Below are 19,992 nucleotides of genomic sequence, written 5' to 3'. Positions count from 1 at the left end.
GGACCGAAGCCATTTAGGGCTTTAAAGGTCAACACCAACACTTCAGTCGAGATGGTTGGACTAGATGACCATTTAGGGAGGGGTCCATTCCAACTCTACAGTTCTAAGATTCTACATCTGTGGTCTGGCTACATCTGGCATACAGTTCAGTCCCAGTGACCACATTTTGACAAAAGAAGATTGTGGAGCTGGGAAAGTTGCTGAAAAGAAAGAATAGTGGGATTTGTCATGACAAGACGTGGCAATAGCCATTGGCTTAGATTGTTATTAAAAGCAGTATCGGGCATGATAGGAAAATGGAACTCCCGTGTCAGCTACCCATAAATAACAGGTGCTGGGTAGACAAAGGAGGACGCTGCTTCTTTATGCCTTGCTTGTGAGCGTCACAGAGTGCTATCTGGTGGCTGGACCCATCAATCTCATCCCTATGCATTCCCCTTCCTTGCTTTCCTCTTCCCTCCGCATTCCTTCTTCCTCTTGTATCATCAGAAAATAAAAAGAGCCTGTTGGGTCAGGCCAAATACACAAATAGTCCAGCATGCTGTTCTCACACCGGCCAATGTGATTGTGTCTTCTTAGGCTGGAAGCCTTTGGGCAAGCTTTCAACATTTTATCTTAGGGGAAGAAATGGAGGCGGTGAGAGATTTTACTTTCTTGGGCTCCATGATCACTGCAGATGGTGACAGCAGTCACAAAATTAAAAGATGCCTGCTTCTTGGGAGAAAAGCAATGACAAACCTAGACAGCATCTTAAAAAGCAGAGACATCACCTTGCCCACAAAGGTCTATATAGTTAAAACTATGGTTTTCCCAGTAGTGATGTATGGAAGTGAGAGCTGGACCCTAAAGAAGGCTGATCGCCGAAGAATTGATGCTTTTGAATGATGGTGCTGGAGGAGACTCTTGAGAGTCCCCTGGACTGCAAGAAGATCAAACCTCTCCATTCTGAAGGAAGGAAATCAGCCCTGAGTGCTCACTGGAAGGACAGATCGTGAAGCTGAGGCTCCAATACTTTGGCCACCTCATGAGAAGAGAGGACTCCCTGGAAAAGACCCTGATGTTGGGAAAGATGGAGGGCACAAGGAGAAGGGGATGACAGAGGACGAGATGGTTGGACAGTGTTCTCGAAGCTACAAACATGAGTTTGACTAAACTGCGGGAGGCAATGGAAGACAGGAGTGCCTGGCGTGCTCTGGTCCAGGGGGTCACGAAGTGTCGGACTAAACAACAACAACAACAGAATCTTGAAAACTTATATTAAAAAAACCAAACAGTTTTATTTGAATCATCCAATAAAAAGGATCATACAGATCTTTTTAAAAAAGACCACACTGGCGTAAAAAATAGGAGAAGCCATAAACTCTTCAACTGCCACATACAGTTTGTTAACTGCTAATAATTGTTTCGACAAAAGAGGGGCGGGGTGAATGGAACTTCCTCGCGCGCATGCGTCCTTAAGAGGACTTCTTACCGAATGTACAGCGGGAACTCCGCCCCTTTGGAACAGCTGCGAGGAAGCAAGGAAAAAAGAGAGAGTGAAATGGATACATTTCCCGCCAATCAGCGCTCAGAGCCCTGAGCGCAGCCACCGTAGCAGCCAATGGGAGGCCGAGGATTGCAGCGCTGGAGGCTTTGAGGACGTGGCTTGGACTTGCGCCTTCCTCCCCCTTCCTTTTGATCCGTCTTCAAGTCTCCCTCCCCCTCCCCCCCCACCTTGATTTCAAGTTGATCACACTTTCAGAAGAGGGGGCCCCGTTTTGCAAACAATCGCGGGGAGCCATGGCTTATCCCCCTGGCTATGGGGGCCCAGGTAAGACCTTGAGGGGGACTCGGAGGGGGGAAACGGAAAGGGGGTAACAGGCCCCGGACGCGGCTTCAATGTTGGGGTGCCGATTCCCTCCCCAGACAGTATGGAAGAGGGGTCTGATGGGGGTGGCGCTTGCCTCGGGATGGGGGTCTTAGCACCAAAAGACCTTTCTCTTTCCCCGCCCCCGATAATCCTGTTGCTTCCGAAGGTGAGCAAAGTGGAAGGGGCCTTAAGTCGGCCGCAGAGCAACGTGCTTTTTTGGCTCTCGGACCGGGTTCAGTTCCATAGAGACTTATAATTATAACGTCCTCTTTGCTACGTGTTCTGCCCTCGTGGATAAAAGAGAGAGAAGAAAGAGAGACTTAGCCTCTTTCACAAATCCTTAGTAAAAAAATTAATAAATGTTGGTGCTTTCGTTTCCTTTTTGGTGTGTTTTAAAAATTATTATTACTAGTCCCTGGGTTGTATCCCAACTCAGTTCCACTTGGGATTTAACTGCTGAAATTAATGGACCTAAGTTAGTCATGCTTTTTAATTTAAGTGGGTCTATTCCAAACTAGCACTGGATACAGTTTGTTGTTATTGCTATGTGGCGTGCTGTAAAAGTTGTGGGTGGGTGAGTGTTTTCCTTTTTTTGTTTTTAATTGATTTTCATTATACTGTACAGTGGTATCTCAGGTTACATATGCTTCAGGTTACAGACTCCGCTAACCCAGACATAGTGCTTCAGGTTAAGAACTTTGCTTCAGGATGAGAACAGAAATCTTGTGGCGGCAGCGGGAGGCCCCATTAGCTAAAGTGGTGCTTCAGGTTAAGAACAGTTTCTAGTTTGTTTATTCCGATAATGAATTCCTGGGATTCCCAGTTAAAAGGGGGAAGGCTAGGGGGAACCACTGCCAGGTGGATAATAACACTGGGCTAGTCTTGTCTCGCGAAAAGGAGGGTTCGCTGGTCTCTTGAGAGGTTTGTAGCAGTGGGCTTTAAGGGGTAGTTTAGAAAAAAATGATGAGGATTCCTGTGGAGCTTCTCAATGAGAATTTGGGAGCCTGTGTGGGTGTCCAGTCACTGCTGAACTACAACTCCCATCATCCCTTGCCATTGCTCATGTTAGCTGGGGTTGATGGGAGTTGAAGTCTAACTACAACTGTGAGGCTCTTTCAGAGTAAAGCATTGCAAGCTTTACTCTCTCCTCCCCCCACGCCCGGTCTCTTATTGTAGAGTTGGAAGGGACCCCAAGGGTCATCTAGTCCAACCCCCCGCACAATGCAGGAATCTTTTGACCAACGTGGGGCTCAAACGCACAACCCTGCGATTAAGAGTCTCATGCTCTACCGACCGAGCTATCCCTGTCTCCTCTGCCTTTGGCAAACCTCATCCGCCAAGTCGCCTTTCTCTCAAGATTTCTACCCTTCAGATACACAAACGCTCAGTCTTCCGTCTCTCACCTCCCACTTGGTTCTCTGCAGGCGGAGGCTTGGAAGAGACTCTGTCATGCTTAGCAAGAAACCACGTTGCTCCTTTCCTTCCCTACTCTCCACCTTTGGGCTCAGAAACAGCATTTCCTCCTGCTGGAGGCCTTCGCAGGAGCATAGACGTTCTCGCTGGGCTTGCCTCTCTTGGCGACTGTTTTGTCGTGGCCCCAAAACTCTCTCGTTGGGCAGGGGCCAGGTAGCTTGGCCTCGTATCTAATCGGCAGCCTCCTTATTACAGGGGGATAGTAGTTTCCTTCCTGAAGGAGCTTAGTCCTCCTGAGATTCTTATCTACCGTTGTGAAACAGAGCTGAGCGTCCTGTAAGGAAATAAACCACATATTGGCCGTTATAATAATTGTGCTCAGATAAGATCCTTGGGTTAGGGACGTGGGTGGCGCTGTGGTCTAAACCACAGAGCCTTGGACTTGCCAATCAGAAGGTCAGCGGTTCGAATCCTCGTGACGGGGTGAGCTCCCGTTGCTCGGTCCCTGCTCCTGCCAACCTAGCAGTTCGAAAGCACGTCAAAGTGCAAGGAGATAAATAGGTACTGCTCCGGCGGGAAGGTAAACGGCGTTTCCGTGCGCTGCTCTGGTTCGCCAGAAGCGGCTTAGTCATGCTGGCCACATGACCCGGAAGCTGTACGCCGGCTCCCTCGGCCAATAAAGCGGGATGAGCGCCGCAACCCCAGAGTCGGCCACGACTGGACCTAACGGTCAGGGGTCCCTTTACCTAAGATCCTTGGGACGTTATGTAACCCATGGTAGGTGTTTGTTCTTCCAAGCTCTTGTAAGGCTGTATCTGCCCATCTGATAGGCCTTCTTTTCTTAAAAAAATTCTCTCTCCTCTCTACTAAAACTCTGTCTCTTGTAGGTTCTAAGCACAGGACAAGGATCCCTCCCGTGCCGCAGAACGCAGATGCCCCCCAGCTCTTTGACGACACCAGTGCAGCCTACGGCCCCCAGCAGCCGGGTTACCCGGCCCCCGGCATCGACATGGGTTTCAATCAGATCTTTGCCGACCCCGTGGCCAACGTAGCGATGGCCTACGGCACCACCATCGCATCTCAGGGCAAGGACATTGTGCACAAGGAGGTAGGAAGAGGCATTCATCCTATGGACTAGGCTTGTATGTCCAAAACGCTGTTGCACGTCTTCCTAAACAGTTGTGGCTTCCCCCAAAGGACTCTGGGGGCTGTAGTTTAAGTGTGCTGTGAGTTGGTAGTTCCCAGAGTGGTTTAGCAAGTAGTCTCTGTTCCCAGGGAAAGCCGGGAATTGCAGCTCTGGGAGGAGGCTAGGGGTCCCCGAATGATGTCAGACTACAGTTCCCAGGTCGTTTGGGGGAAGCCTGTATAAAGTGGTACGGTGCTGCTTTTAATGTAGGGTGCACATGGGGCCCTAAAGTCATTGTACAGTGGTGCCCCGCAAGACGAATGCCTCACAAGACGGAAAACTCGCTAGACGAAAGAGTTTTCCGTTTTGGAGGTGCGTCGCAAAATGAATCTCCTATGGGCTTGCTTCGCAAGACGACAATGTCTTGCGAGTTCCTGCTGGTTTTTTTCCTCCCCCCCCTTTTTCTAAGCCGCTAAGCCGCTTATCAGCTGATCCGATCAGCAGATAAGCCGCTAAAAGCCGCTAATAGCACTAATCCGCTAATCCTTCAATGGGCTTGCTTCGCAAGATGAAAAAACCGCTAGACGAAGAGAATCACAGAACGGATTCTTTTCGTCTTGCGAGGCACCACTGTATCATAAGCTTCCATGGCTGCATATTTCCTTCTGTACCCCCTAAGATTCCTGGGAACTGTAGTTCACCCCTTGCAGAGCTACAATTCCAAGCACCATTAGCAAATAATGGTGGAAGGGGGAGGCCATGGCAAAGTTCTTTAACTGCGTAATGCAGGTGGGGCTGAGCTTAGGCTTGGTTCATTCTCCCCTTCTGGGTTTTGTGTGCTTCCTGTGCTCTTAACTAGCTACAGGCTCCCCCCCCCCTTCATGCTTTTGGGACCCCCTCTCTAATATAAAACACACCTTTTTTTTTGCCAGCATGCTACAAAACTGGTGGAGGGGAGGGATAGGGGAAGAGATATCATTATACAGTGGTACCTTGGGTTACATACACTTCAGGTTACAGACTCCACTAACCCAGAAATAGTACCTCGGGTTAAGAACTTTGCTTCAGGATGGGAACAGAAATCGCACAGCCCCATTAGCTAAAGTGGTGCTTCAGGTTAAGAACAGTTTCAGGTTAAGAACAGACGTCCGGAACGAATTAAGTACTTAACCCAAGGTACCACTGTACTTGTCCACACAAAGTCTGCACCTATAAGCAATGTGTTCATAAGTTGTGTTTGTCGTCGTATCTTCCATCCATTGAATGAAAGGAGCCATAGATTTATATTCCCAGTACAGTGGTGCCTCGCAAGACGAAAAGAATCCGTTCTGTGATTCTCTTCGTCTAGCGGTTTTTTCGCCTTGCGAAGCAAGCCCATTGACCGATTAGCGCTATTAGCGGCTTTTAGTGGCTTATCGGATCAGCTGATAAGCGGCTTAGCGGCTTAGAAAAAGGAGGGGGGAGGGGAAAAACCCGCAGGAACTCGCAAGACATTTTCGTCTTGCGAAGCAAGCCCATAGGAGATTTGTTTTGCGAAGCACCTCCAAAACGGAAAACTCTTTCGTCTAGCGAGTTTTCCGTCTTGCGAGGCATTCGCCTTGCGGGGCACCACTGTACATCTGTATCGGTTTTTTTGGGTGTAGTAAGGGCACAGAGAATCCATTTATCCTGTCCAGTTGTCAGATTCCTTACTGAATCGTAGAATTGTAGAGAAGGAAGGGGCCACAAGGGTCATCTAGTCCAATCCTCTGTAATGCAGCAATGTTTGGTCCAATGTGGGGTCGAACTCACGACCCTGAGGTTAAGAATCTCACACTCTTATCGGCTGAGCTATCTCCCAGGTATAGTAGGTGTGTAATTCAGAAGAATACTTTCCTCTGAGCTGGATAATTTTTCATTCTTGAATTTTGCTTCCATCAGATCCATCGGTTTATGTCCATGAACAAGCTGAAATACTTCTTTGCAGTGGACACCACTTACGTGATGAAGAAGCTCGCCCTGTTGGTGTTTCCTTATGTACACCAGGTACAGATAGGGAGGTGGCACTTTGCCCGCTGTTTCGGTTTGGGGGTCTTGGTTTTATTTATTTACAGCTTTTACATCCCGCCCTTCAGCTGGAAAAGGCCCTTCATAGTGGTGTGCAGTTCTGAGATGGCCCCTCCCTGCCCTCAGGCTAACCACCGTAAAAAGATACGTCACGTGAGGAAACAGGAGGGAGGAGGGAGGAGGAAAATAGCAAGCTCAAGCACAGGTTTCCAAAGTTACAGTTCTTAGTGTTAAAGTCTGTGTCAGTGGCAGTTCTGGCACTCTTGCCCTTGTTAAAGACCAGTGCCGCTTCCATGGATGAGATCCTGGAGCAGAGCAGGTGACAGACATCTAGTTCAGGAGGACAGGACAGTTTCTGCCACATAGTTCTTTCCTCAGACTGATAACTTGGCAGCAGTTAGGATAATCACAGGAAGGGACTTAAAGGGTCATTATAGCAACTTAGAGACTACGCTGCTGGATTCCATTCTCTGCTATTGGTGGATGGGGGAAAGAATCTGGGTGTGTTCAAAAAAGAGAAGACATGTACCCACAGTATTTCCAGGCACGTACAGAGTGCCTTTCCCATGCCATTGGCCTGGGTGGTGGTTGGGGATGATGATGATGATGATGATAATAATAATAATAATAATAATAATACAGTGGTGCCTCGCAAGACGAAATTAATCCGTTCCGCGAGTCTCTTCGTCTTGCGGTTTTTTCGTCTTGCGAAGCACGGCTATTAGCGGCTTAGCGGCTATTAATGGCTTAGCGGCTTTAAGAAAAAGGAAACAAACTCGCAAGAACTCGCAAGACGTTTCGTCTTGCAAAGCAAGCCCATAGGGAAATTCGTCTTGCGGAACGACTCAAAAAATGGAAAACTCTTTCGTCTAGCGAGTTTTTCGTCTTGCGAGGCATTCGTCTTGCGGGGCACCACTGTAATTATTATAATTATAATTATAATTATAATTATTATTATTATTATTACTATTACTCATACTTTGCCCATCTGACTGGGTTGCCCCAGCCACTCTGGGTGGCTTGCAACAAACTAAAAACACAGCAAAACACCAAACATTAAAAACTTCCCTAAAGAGGGCTGCCTTCAGGCATCTTCTAAAAGTCAGATAGTTGTTTATTTCCTTGACATCTGGTGGGAGGGCGTTCCACAGGGCGGGCGCCACTACCGAGAAGGCCCTCTGCCTGGTTCCCTGTGACCTCACTTCTCACAATGAGGGAACCACCAGAAGGCCCTCGGAGCTGGGCCTCAGTGTCCAGGCTGAACGATGGGGGTGGAGACGCTCCTTCAGGTATACAGAGCCAAGGTGAAGTTTTACAAAATTATGCATGGTACAGAAGAAGTGGATAGAGGAGTTTTTTTCCTCCCTCTTTCATAATAACTGGAAATGGGGGTCATCCAGTGAAGCGAAGTGGGGGCAGATTCAGGACAGGTGAAAGGGAGGGCTTCTTCACCCGGCGTATGTAGTTAACTATAAGGCAGGTTCCTATGTTTCTAGTTATGTCAGCCATTTATTTCAGAACCATGAGGACTGGCATCTTAGAAGGCAGCTTCTTATGCTCCTACATTTTGTTTGAAAGGGACAGCTTGGGTGCAGGATACCTTAAAGATCACTTGAGAGGCCTTGTATCCCAGCTCAATCACTGAGATCGTTTGGAGGAGAGCGGCTTGCTATTCCTTTGTGTTTCAGCCTGGCTTCAATTCAAAGTTGAGCATTAGGTTGTCGAACACGATTCAGTCAGAGATGCGGCAGGCACCCTCGCTGTTAACTTTCATGAGTCTCTTGAAGACTTTTTAATGCTATCAGGCCTGGGCAGATGTTTCAAGTTTAATTCGCCTGTCACCTCAATGCATATGTGTATTTTTTAAAAACAAAATCTGTGGTGCTTTATGTTTTAACAGTGAACGCTGCTCAAATATTCTACAATACAGCTGTACAGTGGTACCTCGGGTTACATATGCTTCAGGTTACATACGCTTCAGGTTACAGACTCCGCTAACCCAGAAATAGTGCTTCAGGTTAAGAACTTTGCTTCAGGATGAGAACAGAAATCGTGCTCCGGCGGCAGCAGGAGGCTCCATTAGCTAAAGTGGTGCTTCAGGTTAAGAACAGTTTCAGGTTAAGAACGGACCTCCGGAACGAATTAAGTACTTAACCCCCGAGGTACCACTGTACAGAAAAATAAAAATAAAATATCCGCGCTTTTCCCACCTCATCTTCAGTGCCATTTGAGAACAAATGTGAACCCCCCTTAAAAAAAAATAATAATAGTGTTTTGAAACAGGTTTTGGGCAGCCAGCTCTCACCTGTGCCTATTATTGTTCCTCTACAGAACTGGGAAGTCCGCTACCACAGAGATGTCCCCCTGACGCCTCGGCAGGACGTCAACGCTCCAGACCTCTACATTCCTAGTGAGTGGAGGCCCTCTCTTGAACATAGGAGGGTTTCTTTACTTATTCCTTATTTTACCGTTAGTAACAACCCAAAAGTACAGTAGCACAGTGTTTCATTGTACCATATTCAAAGCAAACAAGCAATCAGTAACAATAGAAAGAAATGGTAGCACACCAATATAAATCGGACCATCCTTATTTCCTGAGCTGGCGTGGAGGGTGAATGTTTAGCACTAGAGTACGAAGCACAGGAAATAAAATCTCACCTGATGACAAGAAAGCATTCTGGATCCAGCTTTCTGTACCCCCAGAAACACAGTTTATTTTTTTCTGTGGTAGCCAAGGTCCACAAATTTTTTGGTTGCTTTTTTTTACCACAAATGCATATTTTTTTCCAAGGTTTTCCATTACTGGGCTGCTGAAATCCTAGCTAATGTCCATGCCAAACTTTTTTTATAGTGTCAGAGTTTTATGTTGCCTGTCTACATACAGTGGTACCTCGGGTTACAGACACTTCAGGTTACAGACGCTTCAGGTTACAGACTCTGCTAACCCAGAAATAGTACCTTGGGTTAAGAACTTCGCTTCAGGATGAGAGCAGAAATCGCGTGGCGGCAGCGGGAGGCTCCATTAGCTAAAGTGGTACCTCAGGTTAAGAACAGTTTCAGGTTAAGAATGGATCTCCAGAACGAATTAAGTTCTTAACCTGAGGTACCACTGTATTGATAGTTTTTGGGAAAACTGAACAGGTGATTCATAGCAGTGTTTCTTGATGTTCACCTCCACCCTGGCCTAATACCCAGGGTTTGTTAGTTTTAAAAAGCACTTTCTAAAGCAGAGGAGGGGAGTGGTTTTCAGACTGAGGGCCACATTTCTATGTACGCAGCCTCCTGGGGGCCAAATTCAATTTATGGGCAGGGCCAGAGGAATAAGTGTATTAGGGTGCTTTAGGAGACATCGCTATTCCTCTCACGGAGCTACAACTCCCAAAGTAGCTTAACAATGAATCCCTTTTCACAGGGCGCGCTGGATATTGCAGCTCTGTGAGGGGAATTGCGGGCGGTGTCTTCTAACAACTCTCAGTACCCTTTACAAACTAGGTTTTCCAGGATTTGCTGGGGGACTCCCATCACTGTTTAAAGTGCTGTGGTCCTGCGGAGCGGCCACCGAGACCACATAACACCGGTCTTGAAAGACCTACATTGGCTCCCAGTACGTTTCCGAGCACAATTCAAAGTATTGGTGCTGACCTTTAAAGCCCTAAACGGCCTCGGTCCAGTATACCTGAAGGAGCGTCTCCACCCCCATCATTCTGCCCGGACGCTGAGGTCCAGCGCCGAGGGCCTTCTGGCGGTTCCCTCCCTGCGAGAAGCCAAGTTACAGGGAACCAAGAGAATAGCAACTACCAGACTTTTAGAAGGCATCTGAAAGCAGCCCTGTTTAGGGAAGCTTTTAATGTTTGATGTATTACAGTATTTTAATATTTTTGGGGGGAAGCTGCCAAGAGTGGCTGGGGAAGCCCAGTCAGATGGGTGGGGTATAAATAATAATAATAATAATAATAATAATAATAATAATAATAATAATAATAATAATAATAATATGTTGTTGTTGTTGTTGTTGTTGTTATTAAATGTGCAGCACAGATGGGACCCAGTTTCCAAAGCAACAGAGTTAAAGAAATCGTAGGTCTTGCTTCGAATTTTTAGTCTCTCTCTTAGAGCAGGGATGAGGCGCCTGTGTCTCTGGGGGTGTCATTGGACTCCAGCCCCCATCATCCCAAACCTTTCGTCACCTGGGCTGATGGGAATTACAGGCTCCCTGTTCTTGTTTTAGAGTTAAGCTAGACAGGATAGCTAATTATAGTAGAAGCTAACTCTCTACCCTTTCCATCCCTGCCACCCTGGAAAACTGCAGTTTGTTCCATCAAAGTGGCTAGTTCTCATGATTGTGATTCTTATTCTTCCCCTCTCTCCAGGTATGGCTTTCATTACCTATATCTTACTTGCTGGGATGGCACTTGGTTTACAGAAAAGGTAAGCGACGAGGTTTCCTCCCCCCAAAAAAACCTCTTAATTCCCACATCTGGAGTCACAGATTCCTTATTCCTGCTTCATTTCATAAATTGCCCTCCGTAGTAATGGTGCTAAATAATCATAGAGTTGGGAGGGACTAGATGGCCGTTCCAACTCTATGATTACAAGTAGGAAGAGATGCTCTTGTAAAACTCGACTTCCTTCCTCCTCTTTCTGTGGTTCCTTACTTTTATTTTTATCATATCCTGCATATTACAAATTAACTTATTCTTTTCTTCATCTACTTTAATTATATACTCTTTTGAAACTGCGTGTTATTGCAATAATCCTGCCAGTGTCCTCATCTGTTTACAATTTGTTTTTTTAAATATTCAATAAACCATTTCCATGCTTTTATAAAAAGTTTGTTATCTTGATTTCTTATTTTTCCGGTAAGTTTCACCGTTTCTGCATAGTCCACAAGTTTTTGTATCCATTCTTCTTTCATTGGGACTTATTTCCATTTTGGGGTAGATAACATTCTTGCCGCTGAATAAATTTATATACTGTTTAGGTAGTTCTACCCCTATAATTCCCAGAAGAAAAGCTTCTGTTTTTTCCTGGGGTTTTTTACAAATGTTATTTTAAACATCTTTTTCAGTTCATCATATATCATTTCCCAGTAAGCTTTAACCTTGCCACAAGACCACATAGGATAAAAAGTACCTTCCTTCTCTTTGCATTTCCAACACTTATTCGATTTTGATTTATACATTTTTGCCAGTTTACTCGGTGTTAGAGACCATCGATATAACATTTCCATATAGTTTTCTCTTTTTTTTAATAATAATATTTATTAAAGTTTCACAGACAATAAAAAGTTTCAAAATTTAAACATAAGAAGAACTTCAAGAATAAAAGCATACAAGAACAAAACATATAAAGAAATACACAGTAAAAAACAATTAGCAAAAGAGAAGTTTCTTGACCTCCTCACACCTCCCATTTTGTATTCCAGTTCAAATATTAAATTCAGCAAATCCTTACCCTCTAGCATTTATCCTTTATCAATCCCCATTTACATTTTCTTAAAAATCTTTTTACCAATACCACTTCTTTTCAATCAGACATCATTTTAACATTCCTTAATTTTACAGTGCTTCTGCAAGTAGTCTTTAAATTTCTTCCAGTCTTCCTCCACCGACTCTTCTCCCTGGTCACGGATTCTGCCAGTCATTTCTGCCAATTCCATGTAGTCCATCACTTTCATCTGCCATTCTTCCAGTGTGGGTAGCTCTTGGGTCTTCCAATACTTCGCGATGAGTAGTCTTGCTGCTGTTGTTGCATACATAAATAAAGTTCTATCCTTTTTTGGCACCAATTGGCCGACCATGCCCTCCATATAGTTTTCTCTTAAGCCATAGCATGCTGTGAATTTTATATCCGTATTCCACAATCGTTCCCACGCTTCCATATCTATATTATAACCAATATCTATTGCCCAATGTATCCTTGAGGATTTTACTTGCTCCTCCTTTGTCTGACAATCCAGTAATATCTTAGACATTATAGACAGCACATCAAAATTGCATTCCAACAGCCAGACTCCTCTTACATATTTATGTTGGTTCCTGACATTCATTCCGGTCTGCTCTTTCTGCCTTGTTCCTTCCTAGGTTTTCACCAGAGGTCCTGGGCATGTGTGCCAGCACGGCGTTCGTGTGGGTCGTGATTGAGGTTCTCGCCCTGTTGCTGGGCCTGTACCTTGTGACGGTCCAGAGCGACCTGGGCACCTTTGACCTGCTTGCTTACTGCGGCTACAAATACGTTGGGTAAGTGGGCCTCTCCCTTCTGCCTTGTGGCCGGTACAATGTTGGCCTAGCGTACTGGGAAGGAACCATAAGCCCTCTGAATATTGGATGGACTCCAGCTCCTATCAGCCCAAGCCAGCAAGGCCAGTGGTTAGGAATGACGGCGGCTGGGGTCCAGCAACATCAGGAGGGCCACATTTCTGGCCTAGCGGTCCTTGGGACCATAGGAGGCTGTGTTTACGTGAGGTCAGACTTCTTGTCACATGTTCATCCAACTTGGCTCTTCCACTTGGGGTCTTGAGTGGTGTTTAAACTGACGCTTGTATTTTCTTCGTTGCGGCTTTAATGTGGCTCAGGACCACAATACCTCAAGGATTGCCTCTCCTCACATAAGCTGAATCAGACCCTGCAATCACTCTCTGAGGCTCTTCTCTGTGTGCCCCTCTCTGGTAGCAACATGGGGACGGGCCTTTTCAGTGGTGGCTCCCTGCTTGTGGAATGCTGTCCCCAGCGAGGCTCACCTGGCACCCTCTTTATCTAGTTATAGGCACCAGGCAATAACTTTTATTTAGTGTGACCCTTTGGCCCTTAATTAGAGTACCTGTGGCCTCTTTCAGTGGGGCTGGATCTGTAAGACCTGTCTTTTGTGTGGGTAGTTGTGTTTTTGCTTTGTATTTTGAAGTGTTGTGTTTGCTGCAATTGTTTATAGTGTTTACCTTGTGTTTGTAAGTTGCTTTGGGTCACTTTTGTGAGGAATATACAGTGGTGCCTCGCAAGACGAAAATAATCCGTTCCACGAGTCTCTTCGTCTAGCGGTTTTTTCGTCTTGCGAAACAACCCTATTAGCGGATTAGCGGATTAGCGCTATTAGCGGTTTATTGGCTATTAAAGGCTTAGCGGCTAAAAGGCTATTAGCGGCTTAGCGGCTTAGAAAAAGGGGGGGGCGAAAAAAATCGCAAGACGTTTTCGTCTTGCGAAGCAAGCCCATAGGGAAATTCGTCTTGCGAATCACATCGAAAAACGGAAAACCCTTTCGTCTAGTGGGTTTTTCGTCTTGCGAGGCATTTGTCTTGCGGGGCACCACTGTACAGAGTATTATTCTTATCCACCCCCTTTTTGCAGTGACTTCGCCACACACCTCCATGCAGTGTTGTGATGGCATCTCAGTGAGGTGCAGCCCTCTGAATGTTATTGGACTCCAGCTCCCATCAGCCTTAGCCAGCAGTGATCAGGGATGATGGGAATTGTAGTCCAGCAACACCTGGAGCACCATCCACATTCCCCATCCATTCTAGGTCCTGCCACTCTCCAAAAATTCTCTATAATGTGCCTCTGGGCATTTGCCAAATACAGCCACCGCCTAATGTCCCATCCATGTTCAGATGGGAAGCAAAGACTTCTGAGTCAGAAGGTGAATGTACAGGCAGCCCTTTAAAAACACATGTGCACAGACATATTTATTTGGTTAAATTTGAAATTGTGATATACATTTCAATTTTATAACTGAAAAGATTGTTCTGGGGAAATTTCCCAACACAGTAAGTTAGCAAATATGTGATTGATATCTGCAGTATCTATCCAGAGGGTCTGTACAATTATGCTAGAGTTGCCACATTTCAAAAAGTGAAAATTAGGTTACAAGTTGTTGAGCTCAAAAAAAAAAAAAAAACCAACCCTGAAGTTTTTGAGCTGTTTTTAAGGAAAGTCGCCAAAATCTAGACTTCAGACATGGGTTTCCATACATGGGTTTTCCTGGACATTTAAGTGAATTCTGCCTGGACACTGTTTCTGACTGCTGACTTTTGGCAGCCCTAAATTATGCATACACATAAATGTCACATATAAGGAAACGGAGCAATGGATCCAAACTACAAGAAAGAAGATTCCACCTAAACATTAGGAAGAACTTCCTGACAGTAAGAGCTGTTCGACAGTGGAATTTGCTGCCAAGGAGTGTGGTGGAGTCTCCTACTTTGGAGGTCTTTAAGCAGAGGCTTGACAACCATATGTCAGGAGTGCTCTGATGGTGTTTCCTGCTTGGCAGGGGGTTGGACTCGATGGCCCTTGTGGTCTCTTCCAACTCTAGGATTCTAGTTCTGCAGTTACCTTGTTTAAAAACTACCGCCATCTGCTTTTACTAATACAGTGGTGCCCCGCAAGACGAAATTAATTCGTTCCGCAATTTTTGCCGTCTAGCGAATTTTTCGTCTTGCGAAGCACGGTTTAAACGGTTTAACAAAGTCGCAAGACGTTTTCGTCTTGCGAAGCAAGCCCATAGGGGAATTCGTCTTGCGAGGCAAATTGCGAACGAAAAAACCTTTCGTCTAGCGAGTTTTTTGTCTTGCGAGGCATTCGTCTTGCGGGGCACCACTGCAAACAGATTTTTTGCCTCCCATAATGCTTCCAGTATTACTCCCCCAAAATTTTAAGTTGAACTTGTATGATTCCAGCGCCGAATATATTTATGCCAACAATTTTAAGAATCTCCCGCCCTCACGATTACATCATTTCCCCAAAGTTTCCTTTTAATATGCTCTGCGTAGGCACCTTTGTGTCCCGGCACCTCGTAAGCTTTTAAAAATTTCTATAAAGCTTTCAGTGCTGAGAACTGACATGCGTCTTGCCTGACTAAAAGGAGGTGATTGGCAGAGATCTTAACAACAGCTGTGAATCTCAGAATGCTGGGTCTGGATGACAGCCTTGACAGGAGGGGATTTAACAGCCATTTCCTTCTCCTCCTCCAGGATGATCCTAGCTGTTGTGGGCGGCCTCGCATTTGGCAGCAATGGCTATTATATCGCCTTGGCTTGGGCTTCCTGTGCTCTTATGTATTTCATGGTGAGTACTGGGATCTGGGCCCCAGCACTCCCAGGGTGCCGTGGGGCAGGAAGTCTCGTCAGCAGGCCTTTCCCGGGGACGTACAGAGTTCCTGGTAGATCAGACCAAAGGGAATGAGGAGCCTGCGAGCTTCTGCATGCTGCTAGACGACAACGACACTCACTTTTAAAACATTTATGGCACCACTTAATAATAATAATTTATTATTTATACCCCGCCCATCTGGCTGGGCCTCCCCAGCCACTCTGGGCGGCTTCCATAAAAACCAAAAATACAGTAAAATATCACATGTTAAAAACTTCCCTGAACAGGGCTGCCTTAAGATGTCTTCTGAATGTTAGGTAGTTGTTTATTTCTTTGACATCTGGTGGAAGGGCATTCCACAGGGTGGGCGCCACTACCGAGAAGGCCCTCTGCCTGGTTCCCTGTAACTTGGCTCCTCGCAATGAGGGAACTGCCAGAAGGCCCTCGGAGCTGGGCCTCAGTGTCCAGGCAGAACGATGAGGGTGGAGACACTCCTTCAGGTATACTGGATTGAGGCCGTATATGGCTTTAAAGGTCAACACCAACACTTTGAATTGTGCTTGGAAATGTACTGGGAGCCAATGTAGGTCTTTCAATACTGGTGTTATGTGGTCTCGGCGGCCGCCCCCAGTCACCAGTCTAGCTGCCGCATTCTGGATTAGTTGTAGTTTCTGGGTCACCTTCAAAGGTAGCCCCACGTAGAGCGCATTGCAGTAGTCCAATCGGGAGATAATTTTAAACCGCCATGGCTTTCCGCAAAGCATTCTGGGAGCTAGGGCTGTCTTAAGCATATGTGGCACCGGGGTGCAAAGATCCGCCTGGTGCCCCCCCCCCCGGTTGCCCAGTCCCAGGCATGCAGGAGGGCAGAGCCAGCCGGCTGCCTCAGTGTCTCGCTGGCTCGATCGCCCCTGAACTCGCGGCGCACAGCTGCCCGCAGCAGAAGAGCCTGCTGTGGCTCTCCGACCGATGGGTGGGCTCTTCCCCAGACTCAACTCTTGGGCCCTGGACTCTCGGCCTGGCACCCCTGAAAGCCCCGCACCCCTAGCGTCTATGGGTAAGAAGACCCTGCTGGGAGCTGCAGTTTGTGTAAGGGAGCAGAGAGTTATCAGGCGGCACTCCCCTCGCCCCCGAGCTTACAGTTATCACACAGTGATTATACAATCTGTCCCTGGGAACTCTGGGAATTGCAGCTGTGAATGGAAAAGGGGGTCTCTGCAGAATTAGATAAGATGACAGGAAGGATTTGAAACCTGTGGGACCAGAGATTCTGAGAGGACTGGAATAAATATGCGAACTGTTTGAAAAGCAATTGTAATCAACAGATTGTGCTAGTAGCAATACAGGAAGTTTTGTACAGAGGAATATATGAAATATTGCAAGGAAGATTATGAAGAGAGTTATTAGTTAAGAAAATTAAAAGTAATAGAGAAGTTAAGAAATGTAAATTAAGTGGGAAAGATTGGAAATTTTTCAGATGTGATTGACGGAAGTCAAAAAATTGTATAAGATATGAAATCGTGTTACATGATTGCTGACAATATGTTTATATATATATATGGAAAAGGGGGTCTCATAACACCCCTCAGCACCTTTAGCAAACTGCACTTTCCAAGGTTCTCTGGGGGAAGCCCTGAGGATTTAAAGTGGTATAGTGGTTAAGAGAGCCAGTGTGGTGTAGTGGTTAAGAGCGGTAGTCACGTAATCTGGGAAACCGGGTTCGCGTCTCCGCTCCTCCACATGCAGCAGCTGGGTGACCTTGGGCCAGTCACACTTCTCTGAAGTCTCTCAGCCCCACTCACCCCACAGAGTGTTTGTTGTGGGGGAGGAAGGGAAAGGAGAATGTGAGCCGCTTTGAGACTCCTTAAAGGGAGTGAAAGGTGGGATATCAAATCCAAACTCCTCTATAATAATAATAATAATAATAATAATAATAATAATAATAATAATAATGAGGAGGAGGAGGAGGAGGAGTTTGGATTTGATATCCCGCTTTATCACTACCCGAAGGAGTCTCAAAGCGGCTCACATTCTCCTTTCCCTTCCTCCTCCACAACAAACACTCTGTGGGGTGAGTGGGGCTGAGAGACTTCAGAGAAGTGTGACTGGCCCAAGGTCACCCAGCAGCTGCATGTGGAGGAGCGGAGACACGAACCTGGTTCACCAGATTATGAGACTACCGCTCTTAACCACTACACCACAGTGGCTTTAAATGTGACTGTGGCCTACAGCTCCCACCATCCCTATTTGCCATGCTGCATCAGGCCTGATGGGAGTTGAGGAGTCCAGCAACATCACTCAGCAGGTTAAAGCGTGGTGCTGGCAACCCCAAGGTTGCAGGTTCGATCCCCGTTAAGGGACAACTGCTTATTCTTGCAGGTCAAGGGGACTGGTACTAAATGAGCCCCAGGGTCCCCTTCCAACTCGATATTATTCTGTGAGATAGCAGCGTCACAAGTTTCTAGCTGCAGGAACACCTAGGGAGGCTGCAGGTCGCCCACTCTTGCTTTTACAATAAAGGAGTGAATTGTGGGGTGGGGAGAGAGGCGAGTCTTCTTCCTTAACCTCTGATGTGTGGCATATTTCCTCTTTCTCAACCAGGTACGCTCCTTGCGGATGAAGATCCTTCCTTCAGTGGTGCAGGAAGGGATAAGCCGGCCTAGCGGGAGGGCACAGATGTACGTCACCCTAGCAGCCGCCGCCTTCCAGCCTCTGATCCTCTATTGGCTGACTGCACAGCTGGTTCATTAGGCGACGTGGAGGAGAGGACCCGTCCGTGGCGGCCCCAACGTTTGCCGGGGGGGGCTGGCTTTGCAAGGACCCCTCTCTCTTCCTGCCCTCTTATTTCTCCCACCCACCACCCCCAAATTCCCTGAAGTACACACTCCACTTCTCCCTGGCTGTCCAAATCCTGGGCCTCGCAAAGGAGGACGGGGGCTCCGCTGACGCAAGGAATGATGCCGAATAAGGGAGGTGCCACGGCCTCTCGAGGGGCTCCCTGCCCCCCACAAAATCATGAGAGCGGAGGGGAAGTGAGGACTGTCTAAACTATCCAGGCTTGGCACTGCCTGCCCGTCCACCCCCACTCGGCTTGACTCCCAAATCTGTGGCCTGTTCCATTTCCACTGGTCGTTGCAAACGTCTCCTTGCTTGGGGTGTTCATGGGGGCAGACTCAGATAGATAGGGTGGGGCAGGATTGTTCCAGACACTTCCCCCCACCCCCTTCGTGCTCCTGGGAGCACTTTTGCTATGCAAAGAATTTTTAAGAACATGACCTCTGTTGTATTATTATTGCCTTCTGGAGCAAAGCACCCTTTTCCCCTCTTCTGAAAATCAGCTGGTTTACTTTAAATGACTTCTCCTGCTTGCCCCCCCCCCCACCTGGTGGTCTTTTGACCCCCAGCACCACCAGCTGAGTATTGACAGTGCACCCCCTCAAAAAACCCCCCACCCTCTGCTGTTGTGTTGTCAGAGAGCAGAGGCCCTCACCTCTCAAGGACTGTGTACTACTGGTCATAACACTTCAGATGCTGTATTGTTGAGGTACTTTCAAACTATTCCCCATTTGTTTTCTTTATATATATATATATTAACCTTTGCTGGGTTTTTAAAAAAATGTCTTTACTGCCACAGATACAAGCCAGCAAAGAGGTGGGTTTGGGGAGACAGGGAGGTGTGGGGGGAAATCTTAACGAAATCTGCAAAGCCGCTAAGTTGTGTCTTGTAGCCAACTTTCAGAGGAAAGACTTCGCATTTCAACTTTCCCCCCATCTGTTTATGGGAGAGTTCGTTCTTGGAAGCGACGATAAAAATGTGCTTGACAACTTGTGCGTTTGTTCGCATTTCATCCGGCTGGGGGGTGGCTGCCAACTTTCTCCCTCCCCCAGCAAAGCGCCTGTGCTTCTTTATTTTAAGAATGGTGTGTGACTAAATGAGCTTTGCTTGATCTAGTACCGCCGTGAAAAGCAACCCCTCATGGTTTTCTCTTTGGGCACATTCATACCATAAAGGGGCATGATAACACTTTAAACTGTCATGGCATCCCCCAGAGGATTCTGGGAGCTCTCATTTGTTAAGGGGGCTGTGAGGAGACTCCCCTTTTTGCTTCACAGAACTACAATTTCCAGAGTCCGCTGGGAGGAGGGATATATTGTGTAGCCATTCTAGGAACTGTAGCCATGTGAGGAATAGGGGAGTGTTAATAATAATAATAATAATAAATTTTATTATTTATACCCCACCCATCTCACTGGGTTGCCCCAGCCACTCTGGGTGGCCCTCAACAAAATACTAAAAACACAGTAAAACAATCATTAAAAACTTCCCCGAAGAGTGCTGAGTATTGTTCACAGACTACCTAGCACCTCACAGGGCCACAATTCCTAGAGTGATTTAATGGCCAGGGTTACTCTGAAAATTGTAGCTCTGTGAACGGGGAATAGGCAAGTCTATAACAACTCTCAGCACCCTTAACAAACTA

General features: G+C 46.7%; 1 protein-coding gene and 1 long non-coding RNA gene across 2 annotated transcripts in view; both read left to right on the top strand.

Annotated features, from left to right (window-relative positions):
- The window catches only part of LOC310694567, a 120,768-nt gene that overhangs the window by 28,310 nt on the left and 72,466 nt on the right, over nt 1-19,992 (top strand). The gene's annotated exons all lie outside the window — the stretch shown is intronic.
- YIF1A (Yip1 interacting factor homolog A, membrane trafficking protein) lies at nt 1,601-19,336 on the top strand. The gene is made up of 8 exons (XM_083477655.1): nt 1,601-1,810; nt 4,150-4,370; nt 6,309-6,413; nt 8,766-8,844; nt 10,805-10,862; nt 12,518-12,673; nt 15,397-15,490; nt 18,113-19,336. Exons 1-8 carry the CDS (start codon nt 1,780-1,782, stop codon nt 18,260-18,262), a joined length of 894 nt encoding a protein of 297 aa, XP_083333781.1. The 5' UTR covers nt 1,601-1,779; the 3' UTR covers nt 18,263-19,336.

Source organism: Podarcis liolepis (genome assembly GCF_965112155.1).
Source record: "Podarcis liolepis genome assembly, chromosome: 15".
Lineage (NCBI taxonomy): Eukaryota > Metazoa > Chordata > Lepidosauria > Squamata > Lacertidae > Podarcis > Podarcis liolepis.
The sequence above is the reverse complement of the archived record's forward strand: the minus strand, read 5'-3'. Positions and strand labels throughout refer to the sequence as shown.